Source organism: Cupressus sempervirens, chromosome 2 (assembly GCF_028749045.1).
Source record: "Cupressus sempervirens isolate cs-2001-9-10 chromosome 2, ASM2874904v1, whole genome shotgun sequence".
In the NCBI taxonomy this organism is placed as follows: Eukaryota; Viridiplantae; Streptophyta; class Pinopsida; order Cupressales; family Cupressaceae; genus Cupressus; species Cupressus sempervirens.
Window position 1 is genome coordinate 781,578,723 of NC_143119.1, and position 10,537 is coordinate 781,589,259.

General features: G+C 37.4%; 2 protein-coding genes across 3 annotated transcripts; one reads left to right on the plus strand and one right to left on the minus strand.

Moving 5' to 3' along the window:
- Window positions 1-277: 277 nt before the first annotated feature.
- Window positions 278-1,253, minus strand: LOC149575806 (putative protein phosphatase 2C 24). The gene is made up of 2 exons (XM_089815607.1): window positions 993-1,253; window positions 278-885 (listed from the first exon to the last, which is right to left on the minus strand). The coding sequence occupies exons 1-2, from the start codon at window positions 1,182-1,184 to the stop codon at window positions 661-663; spliced, it is 417 nt and encodes a 138-aa protein (XP_089671733.1). The 5' UTR covers window positions 1,185-1,253; the 3' UTR covers window positions 278-660.
- A 715-nt stretch (window positions 1,254-1,968) lies between these two features.
- On the plus strand, window positions 1,969-9,623 carry LOC149575807 (transmembrane ascorbate ferrireductase 2-like). Of its 2 annotated transcripts, none has more exons than XM_089815606.1 (4): window positions 1,969-2,687; window positions 7,768-7,816; window positions 8,260-8,391; window positions 8,518-9,302. In XM_089815606.1, exons 1-4 carry the CDS (start codon window positions 2,541-2,543, stop codon window positions 8,757-8,759), a joined length of 570 nt encoding a protein of 189 aa, XP_089671732.1. In that variant the 5' UTR covers window positions 1,969-2,540; the 3' UTR covers window positions 8,760-9,302. The 2 variants fall into 2 exon arrangements, with proteins under 2 accessions (XP_089671732.1, XP_089671731.1); XM_089815605.1 differs by having other exon boundaries at window positions 2,082-2,687; window positions 8,260-8,459; window positions 9,257-9,623.
- Window positions 9,624-10,537: the final 914 nt, after the last annotated feature.

Here is a 10,537-nt window from a genome sequence, read left to right on the forward strand (position 1 = left end):
TTTTTGTTTTATTCAACGATTTTTTACGGGGCCAATCTGACCCACCGCAATTCTTAAAGAGACAATTATTACATGAGAGTTTGAAATGCCCGTGGCTAAACAGCAGAGGATTTGCACCGGAAGTGACAGTTTTTAGAATTAATTAACTAATTTATAAATCACATAACAACATTAATTTATAAATCACATAACAACATTAATTTATAAATCACATAACAACTGTTATGTGATTTATAAATTAATTAATTAATTCTAAAAACTGTCACTTCCGGTGCAAATCCTCTGCTGTATAGACATCGCCGTTTGAAATCTCTGTTGCTTAAAACCTCGGCACTCGGAATTGTACCGGCTATTGACATTAACTGCTGCCAACTACTTCGCTGCCCGACGTGACAGGCAGCGAAAGAAACGGGGGTGGAGAGCCGGGTGCATTTTCGTGGCTATTTAACCAGTGCCGTGTTATTAGGAATACGTGTAGGTATGTACTTAATGTAACCAGATAGGAATTCATATTTTCCCCTTTTTGAAACAACAGAAGCACCTTATGATTGGCGGAAAGTGCAACAGAGTTGTCAGCAGTGGAGAGAACAACTCTAGAATCTCCACAGTTAGCCACCATGGTCTGCCTGCTACTCACCACAATGACCACAGCTGTTGATCCTACAGTCTCCAAGGCCCTGGCTTTAGACGGTGTTGATGTTTCAATGTCTCCTTGTGATTCGAAACCCTGACCATCCACTTGCTTCCCATTTCCACAAAGCCCCTGTCCATCTTGAGAAAACATGCCTTCATTATGGCCTCCCACTCTGTTGCCGTTACAGGGTCCGTCAAGCAAATTTCCTCTGCCAAAGCCTCATGGAGACGCTCCTTACAGTGTAAAGCTGCCTGAATTCCATCAAAACAAAATAAGTTTGCATCACAAAACAACATAAGTACTTTTCAAGGGCTATAAAAAGAAGTTAGTCATAAATACTTTTGAACTGTTAACGTACCTGGGATCCGCCATGGCCGTCAAAAACCCCAAAGAAATGGTACACACTGTCGGCTCTAGACACGAACGACGGAACAACCCTAACGACATCCTCCATTTCCCGTCTTCCACTGCAGATTGACACAACCCCATGCTGCGGGCACAAGACTCCCTCTCCGTCTTCTGACGCCTTCACCCAACGTACGCAGGCCATTGCGGCCAAGCTTAGTTCTCTTTTTACTTGGCCATATCTCACTTTATTGCAATAAGATATGATACTCAATTTTATTGATATCTCGCTTGATTGCGATCAGATATGATACTCAATTTTCTTGATATGAAAGATAGACAATTCAACTATTCACTAAAAGATTCGCAACCCAATTTGTCCAAAACACCTTTCAAAATGTTTAGTAGTTTTACGCGTCGGACAAATTCAGATGAAAGTCTCACCTATAATAACCTATCAACTAAAAATGAGTTTTAATTGATACATTAAACCTCATTAAAATTGAGAAAATCATAAAACATGGCAATTGTACTTAGCCTATAAAACAAATATTAATAACATATTTCCACAATCCATATATTATATGCATCTCAATGACTATTCCGCGCCTCCCCCCCCCCCCCCCCCCTCAATTATCACCCAAAAAACTCCCCTACCTGCACACAAACATACCAAAACAAATCATCATGAATACCAATAGCCTTCCTTTTCTTTCATTTTTTAGTTTTCTTAACTGCTGATTGGTCCATTTGTGCAAATAGTACTATAACTACTGTTGGAGTACAACAGTTGGGGGTCTTAGTGGCAGGAATTGTGCAAATGTTTTAAAATGACACTTTTAGATCATCTCACACTCTTCGAATTTCTACAAAGAGCTCCAAGTTGAAAGGTTAGCTTTAAGCCTCTAAAACAAAAGGCAAATTTCTACAAAGAGCTCCAAGTTGAAAGGTTAGCTTTAAGCCCTTAAAACAAAAGGCAAATTTCAACATACAACTGTAGATGCACAAAGTTAACCAAAAAGACTACAGACCATTTCCCCTAATTATTATAAGAGTTATAGAACAATTTTAATTTAATTAATAAATTTAGAAAACAATGTCAGATACATTTCTTCGACTGCAAAAACTTCCAAATTTTTGTTCCACGATTAGATTGACAGAGTGTTTAAAGATGAGTACAATGAATAGATCGTATGGGCAGTATGAACGCATTCAAATCTGAAAACCCCACAAACATAAAAATGGATTGTCAGACAATTCCATTCCCTCGAGGCTTAAATGACTGCTGTCTGTACGGGCAGTGTATATGCCCTCTGTCTTATGAGCACAAACACGTGACAGTTGCTTCGACATCAATCCATGAACTCTGGGACACACAAAATTATAAAAGGCCTTCTTTGAAAGAAAAATCCTTATCCATCTATGCAAAAATGCTTACTCAGGTACTGTACATAATGATTAAAAAAGAGGGAGAATTTTTTTTGATATGTGGGTGTAGCCGTAAGGGCTCAGGAGGGCCCTGTGAACTTGTGAAGTGAGTAAAAGTAAGTGGGTGGAAACAATGGCGGTAGCATCAGCAATACCCTTTTCTCTGTTGCTGCTAATGAGGATTACAGGAATGATGGCAGCAATGCTGGTTCTTATCTGGGTCGTCCACTTTCGAGGAGGAATGTCTCTCCTTTCAGAGGACCAAGGTCTCATTCGAAATGTAGGTAACTCATTCCCCCCTGCAATGAATTTTTTCTAAATACTCTTGCTTTTTTCGAATTCAGCAGATTCAGATAGATTTAGTTTTTTGAATGGAAAATGAACTATACTCTCGTCTTTGAGCATGAAATCGTTGGAATATTTGAAAATGTGGTTAATAGGGGATTCGGAATGCATTTGATATATCTCCATGCTTGATTTTTAGATTGTTTTTATTTTCGTTTGTTTTTCGACTGGAAGTAGGGCTTTTCTGTGTTGGTTTAAAACATGAAATGGTTAGATCACTCACAATGTGGGTGGTGGGAAAGTGCATACAGTGTCATTCAATGCTCGAAATAAGCTACAGAGCCCGAAAACTTTTCGACTACTATTCAGAACCATTAACACCCACAAGGCCCACGCATTTTGTTCAATTAAAGTGAATCAGATTAGCTTCAACTCAACCGTTGCCCTGAATCTTCTTAAGACCATTTTGAACCATCAATGCCTGTAACGCACATGCACCTGGAATCATGAGAATATCAGGTACATAAACAAAGGCCTAACTAATTAACTCCCAAAAGATTGTATGCTGCGGGATTGTTTCAATTACCATTCCTTGCTCATTAAACCCTCTAATTACTAACTTTAAAGAAACCAAAAAAATGATAAGGGAAAGTCTATTAATAAATATTAAAATATATCATGTACCAATAGCCGCTCACTTGTACCCAAGTAGTTAGACTTTTTGATTGACTACTAGGACATTTATGCATGAGTATTGGCAATTTTTGAGGTGGTGGTGGTGCAAGATCATTGGTGTACCTTCAAGTAGATTTCAGGGGATACTTTGAAATAACCACATTTTGATCCTTGCACGCATAACGGATCCCGCAATGTGCATCATAATTACCCATAAGCCAGAACAGAAGCTATACATAATTAAGTCGCATAAGGAGACAACAAAAAAAAATCCTCAAAATCTGATGTACCGTTTAGAATATGTGGGTGCACAAAGTTAGCTATAACTGCTATTAGTACACTTCCCCTCAACTGAGCACACAAGTGACCGACTATGAGTTTCACATGACTTTGCTTCGGAGGAGGGTTTGTTTTCTGCTAAAATGCTGTCTTGGTCATGCTCGACAATGTATAAATGGATGCCCTTATCCTTGCACATAGACCTAAACGTTCTCCAGGAATGATCTTGCAAGAATGTTCAATTTCCAAGTTGGAGATAATTACAGCATGAAATTTAATCATCCTCTGCAGCCTAAAGGTTGGGGGCATTTAGGGTGAGTGCATAAATGATCAGCTATAACTTCCCATGACACTGCTTTCATGTAGTCCTTGTTATCATTCAACATGGGTTCTTGGTCGAGCAGCAGAGTCCACATGTGGCCTTGTTCTTGGCCTAAAGGATAAGGGCATAAATGATCAACTAGGACTTGAGCCTAGTTCCTCCCATTACCATGCTTTTGATTGTAGCTTGTTTTCTTCCAACATAGGTCACTGATCAATCTCCTTGGCCTTAGGTTGAACCGCATAAATGTCTTGCCGAGTCTTTAACCCAGGAACTATCGATGAGTATTCTTTTGATTGTGGCTTACTTTTGTTCCAGCGAGGATCCTAGTCCAGCTCTGATACCGTGTGGTTTTCCATAAAAATGTAGGATACTAGACTGAACTCAGGATCTCCCCATGACTATCTTGTTATATTTATTTCTTTGCCACTTGAGCTACTAACTCCTTTATGGGTAACTGTGTGCCTTTTTTTCTTTCTAACATCTCACTGCTAAAAGTTCTGGAAAGATATAGTGAACTAATTTGCTAACTTAAACTAAAATGTGTAGCACTTGTAATAATATACCCAAATATGAAATAGTAATTCTTTGAACTTTAATGATGCATTATACTAAGAGAGGCATCAAACAAAGATCTTATGTAATACAATAATATTGATTGCATCATAAATGAAAAGCAGGAAAGAGGGATAATCTGCCTTTATCTCTAATCCCTTAACGCTTTGGTAGCATGCAATTCCAACATAAGAGCCAGGCTTGCAAAAATCTTGCTGCTAGATTTTGATTCAGTAGGATTTACCCGCAGTTGCTCCTAGGATAACACCAACATCATTCTCATGGCGTCTGATAACTATGGCAACATTTCCATGATTGTATACACTAGAGCACTTCCAGATGCTTGCCATAATGCCATGACAATCCATCTGTCTTCCATAGATGCGGCACAAACTCCAGATATGTTGCAAAATTAGATTCAGTGGTATCCATGCTTCCACCAAATATTTATGGTGTGTGCAATGGCTTCTGCAGGGTCTGACACACCTCTAAGCCAAATTCCAAATGCTAATTCACGTTGTTTATTACCATGGTGACTTGAGCAGCACTCCTACGTTTTTTGTTTCATGAGGTAGATGGCAATCAAATCAGAAGTTAGTCATGCATCGTTCTCTTTATGGGACAAACAGTTAAATAAAACACTTTTACTTTTTCATTTCCCTCACCACAAAGCTTTGGCATATGCACATAACTTCATCTAGTGAATTGTCCACCAGGTTTCCTCCTGGCCCCAAATTGATATTTCACAACAAAGAGAGACATGTACAAGAATGTAGCATCAACTCTAGTTATTGTCCATGACGAGTTCCTGTTTAGTTGGTCATCAAACATATCATCCCAAGGTTCAGCAAAAATCCTCGCCTGCATAAAAATACTCACATGGATAAGGAAATTTTGGAGGTTTCCTCTAGGATGGAAGGATATTGGGGAACATGATGTAACCATTCTCTTTATGGTGGGTTCTGCACTCTCCTGTTTGTCTAATTGTGTAAAAGTTTGTTTTGGAATGGCCGATCAGTGGCCTTGTTGTGGGTTTATTTTGAGCAAGACTTATTGGTGGAGAGGATCAATCTGTGAGGATAGATGTGTAGGAAGTAGATTTTTAGTGGTGTTGTAGATTATTCTTTGGGGACTTTATCTGTATTGGGTGTTCATTATGTTGATACCAATTTTCAATTTAGATAATGAATAGAAGAGATTCTATCAGATTTTCTTCTGGTATGTAACCTCAGCATTGTTCTTAACATTTGTTTTACTGCTTTTTGGGGGTACTGCTTTGAGGCTAGAGCATGTATTGCAGGAAAAGGGTATTCTCGTGAGTTTATCTGCAGGAGTCAGGATTATAGTATAGCTTTTTAAGCTTAACTTGCAGGAGAGGATACGTTTCCCTGAGGCAAATTTTCCGGACTAGAGGCTGATTAGCATCAGTTTGGTATCAGAGAAGTCTGTTATGGCATAAAGTGGAGTCTGTATGAATTGAGGAAGGAAGGGTGGGAAGTCTGAAAGGCCCTCAAAGAATTGCTGCTAGGGTTTTAGATTCTTTAGAAAAGTCAGTTGAATCATTCACAAGCCAATGTTCCAAGGTGGAGGTTGATATATTTGATTTTAAAGACAAGCTCAACCTTGTTGTATTTCTAGAATTGGTCCAGGAATGGGGCAAGTATTTGAGATGGAAAACATTGACAAGGATGATTCCAAAAGAATGAAGATTGCTGCATCCAAACTAAAGTCACATTCAGTGCTATGGTGGGAGAACATGCAAAGTTCAAGAAGACAAGAAAAAGAAACACTAGAGTCTGGCCTAATATGCTGCAACATTTGAGAACTCCATTTTCCCCTTTGATTACCAACAAAAGTTGTTAACATTTTTTTGAATTCACAACAAAAGGATCAATCATATCAGGCTTATATTGAACATTTATGAATCTTCAAATGCAGACAGATATACGGGAGAGTGAAGAGAAGACAGCAACCCACTACTTGAATTGACTAAAGTTTCGACTTCAAGATGAGGTTGCATTGGTGAAAATACCCACTATAGAGGCTTATGATTGTACCTTGAGGCATGGGAGAAACTGAAGCGGAAAAATAAAATGATGAATCAAAATAGAGAGAAAAAGGTTTCTTTAGAAGCTAGCATGAGTGAAGAGCTAGGAGGCAAGATGAAGGTTGACTACATTGACAAATGTACATAAATATAGTGTAAATGGTTGATCCTGATAATGGATCACAAACTTGTCCAAACACTAAGTACTTCAATTTTGTTTGCAAATATTAGAGAAATTATTCTTCAATACTTTAATAGCCCTGGGCAGACAGAGTTCATTCAATCTAGCTTTTCATTAATCAGACATAAGCAAAATTCAATGACGAACCAAAAAGGAGCTTAACCCAATCCTAGTTGTGCCAAGCGAGAATCAAACTCCATTAATTTTTTTTTCTTCCTTCTTCAGGTAACCTCTATTTTATTTTAGACTTCAGAAGTATAAATCTAAAATTCAAATGTATATTTATGAAGCTTTTGGATTGCATTATATAGTGAGCCTAGATTCTGTACTTGAATACATAGTGGGAGCTGACCTGGAAAGTAGTAAGGTATAACTGTCTTATAGTGTAATGGTAACAACACAAGCAGGTTTACAACTTTATATTACAAAGCTTTGATTCGTTGCATTTGTCTGGTCCATACAATAAAACATAGCCCACCGAAGCATCACTTAATTTTCTTTGCCATTTCTAAATTTATGGACTGACAAAGTGAGATTGTACATAAACAAATTCAATCACGATATGTTTTGGCAGGTCTTTTCATAAAAGATAAATGATTGTTGTATAAATGCAAGAATTTTTGTTCGGAATGTCTTAGATTGGGAACATTCTGTACGTTATGATCTCTGGGTAGTCTTAGAAATCTGTCTCATTTCATGCTAATAATGATTGAGGACACACTATATTTGATATTTCCAAAGCCAGAGAAGTTAAGAAGTATGTCATTTCAACCTTTGAGTTCTTGAGCAAGGGATAGATAATGGTAATTTCAAATTTTAGTGAAATAATTTATAGCTGTTTTCCATAGGATGCATCAATCAATTTATTACTTATTGTATTGCAAGAAATTAATTTTTGAGCTTGTTTCTAAAGCAAGTATTGTAGAGGCAATAGCTTAATAGGGTAGTAATTGAATTCTTACATTCGAGTAACATAGTAAGACTTACAAAGTTACTATCTATTGATTTTTCTGCAGGTGCATCCAGTACTGATGCTTGTAGGCTTAATATTGCTCAATGGAGAAGGTAGGTGGCTTGAGGAAATTTATTTTGCAAGAGAAAATATAAGGAAACTCTTAAATAATCAAGAATTGATGTAGACTATATTTTAGGTATCATTAGTGCATCAGAGACGTTAAGTTTCCACAGTCCATGTTAATATGCTTGAAGTCTCCTAGATTTTAACTGTGCATATCAACATTTTAGATCATACTCCATGTTCCATTGTAAGGATAGTGAGCTGATTTTTCTCTTCTCTAGCTCTCAATCTTGATGATGAATTGTGGAGTATGATCCAAAATATTTATTCAAAAGGATAAACACAGTTAAAAATCCAGAAGACTGCATGTTAGCAGATGCTTATTAGAACAGAACAGGCTATTAATAATATGTTCAATACTGGAAGGGAAAAATATGCAAACACTCCTTATGTTCTAAATCACTTTTATTGATGTTTTTGTATTATATAGCTATGTTAGTATACAAGACAGTACTTGGAACAACAAACTACAAGAAGGTTTTGCATCTTGTTCTGCAAGCTTTGGCACTTGCCCTAGGAGTAACTGGCATTTGGGCTGCTTACAAGTTTCACAATGACAAGGGTATTGGTGGCTTTTATAGTCTACATTCGTGGCTGGGTCTTGCCTGCATTTTATTATTTGGTATTCAGGTTGTTGGCATCTCTATCTCATAACTGTTTTCTGACTTTTGCTTTTTGTTTATTGTAGCAATGCCAGTAAAAAATGGTTTTATTGAAGACTCTCTTAATTTAATAATTTCCACAGGATTGCATTCCCTTTTCAGGGAGGTTTCCAAGACTTGGGGACTTGGGAGAAACATCCCCATACAGCACCACCACCCCTGCGTCATATGCCTGGATAATGCTGGGTGGCTTGCTATATGGCACACACCATTACTTACTGATTGTAACCTTGTGAAAACTAGTTTACATGTCATGGTGCACTTGTAGAAATGTTATATTACAGATTGTGCCTTGAATATTTCAATTTGCCTCATTTTTTATATCAGTGCCATCCCTGCACCACCACTCTGCTGCCATCCCCCCGCCGTTTCCTCGTTATCCCCAAATTTAGGCCCTTGATTCCCCATTCCCCAAAACCTGCTCTTGTCCATGTGCCCCGATCAAGAAACTCCGTGGAACTATGTAATTTATGTATCTATATGAAAGAAATCCTTTCTTCTTCATTAATATTTTTTCTTAGTATCCTCCTCTCAATCATCTTTTCTGTACCCATTTTTCTTTCACATCTCCTGCTCTTAAACTACCAAATGTAGCCTTTATAGCTGCACTGATTGCAGATGAGACTTATGAGTACCAGTCCCCTTGCATTCTTGTGAAATCATGCTTCCTGGAATCTGTTTTCAATAACAAAAGAGTTTGATGGTTCTGCCTTTTCAGAGGATCTAATTGGACCTCATTTGAATCTACTTATCTAACTTTTGCAGTGGCTTGCTGGGTTTGCTTCATTTTGGTACACGAGGAATGGAAAAATTAATAAACATGCAGTATTACCCTGGCATGCATTTTTGGGGCTTTACATTTATGGATTGGCTGTGGCAGCTGCAGAGACTGGGTTTCTAGAGAGATTGACTTTGCTACAAGCAAGTAGAACAATATCCAGGGGTTCACTTGAAGCTTTAGTGGTTAATTGTTTAGGACTTGTGCTGGCACTTCTCAGTGGATGTGTGATTTTATCTGCCATCACTCCGAGGATGAGTAAAGATGATGTATACCGAGCATTGCAATAGTGTGTACTGAGAAATTTTTGAAACAATCCATAATTTTAATCAGTTAAGTTGGCATCTGATCTAATTCATCTCTTCCATACAGCATTGCATTTGCTATTATATCATTTGGGTGCATTTTCTTTAGAACTAAAACTAGCTAATATTATACTGCAAAGAAATTAGTGCAATTCTCGGCGCTGTCTACAAACTTATGTGCACCGGTTTGGAATGAAAATATAAGGGAAATATAAAGAACTTAGACTATTAACACTGCCAACAGGTGCATATAAGTTGCCCCATATCCATTGGCAATGCTCACCCCTTTGTGGAAAAATCTCAAGGCAGTCCATAAAAACAGGTGATAGAGACTAGTTTCCACGGAGCGAAAATGTGAGAGATACAAAACTAATAAATATCTATATTGCCCATTTATGCGCTCAAATTGAAACTCAAGAACTTGTGACACAAATTCAATTTGATAACCATAGTTTGCAGACTCAGACTTGGAGAGTACTCGGCAAGCCTAAAATTTCAACTCAGAGAAAACTCAATGAAAACTTGGCAACTTAGAAATAACTAAAAGTTAGAATCTCTTAAAGAAACTATTTGTTTTGTAATATTTAATTTAAAAATGTATTAAATTACAAATTGGCATTCTAAAAGAGAAAATGCATGGTTATATAGCAAAAGAAGCATGTGAAAAACACAGTTAACCACTATTTACTTGCATAGACATTTTTATCCATAGTTTTTTGTGTCTATAAAATTATGAGAGTTAAACTTGTGAGTACTGGCCCAACATAAAAAATAGAGAGTACTTGACAACTTGGAGAGTACTCAGAGAGTTTGCAAACTATGGTGATAACCATCCTACAACTTCTAATTTTCTTTTAAATCTCTATTCGAACTTAATCAATCATGAATCTTCCAACCATATTAGAAAGTGCCAATTTCATGTCCTCGCCAACCACAAACTTGACAATGACTCTATGCGTAAGC

Excerpts from the sequence above, each read along its gene's own strand:
- LOC149575807 (XM_089815605.1), top strand. The coding sequence starts at position 2,541 with ATGGCGGTAGCATCAGCAATACCCTTTTCTCTGTTGCTGCTAATGAGG. Across the intron at positions 2,688-7,767 it reads ACCAAGGTCTCATTCGAAAT|GTGCATCCAGTACTGATGCT; the intron begins GTAGGTAACTCA and ends ATTTTTCTGCAG. Across the intron at positions 8,460-9,256 it reads TTTTATTATTTGGTATTCAG|TGGCTTGCTGGGTTTGCTTC; the intron begins GTTGTTGGCATC and ends TAACTTTTGCAG.
- LOC149575806 (XM_089815607.1), bottom strand. The coding sequence starts at position 1,184 with ATGGCCTGCGTACGTTGGGTGAAGGCGTCAGAAGACGGAGAGGGAGTC. Across the intron at positions 886-992 it reads ACGGCCATGGCGGATCCCAG|GCAGCTTTACACTGTAAGGA; the intron begins GTACGTTAACAG and ends GATGGAATTCAG.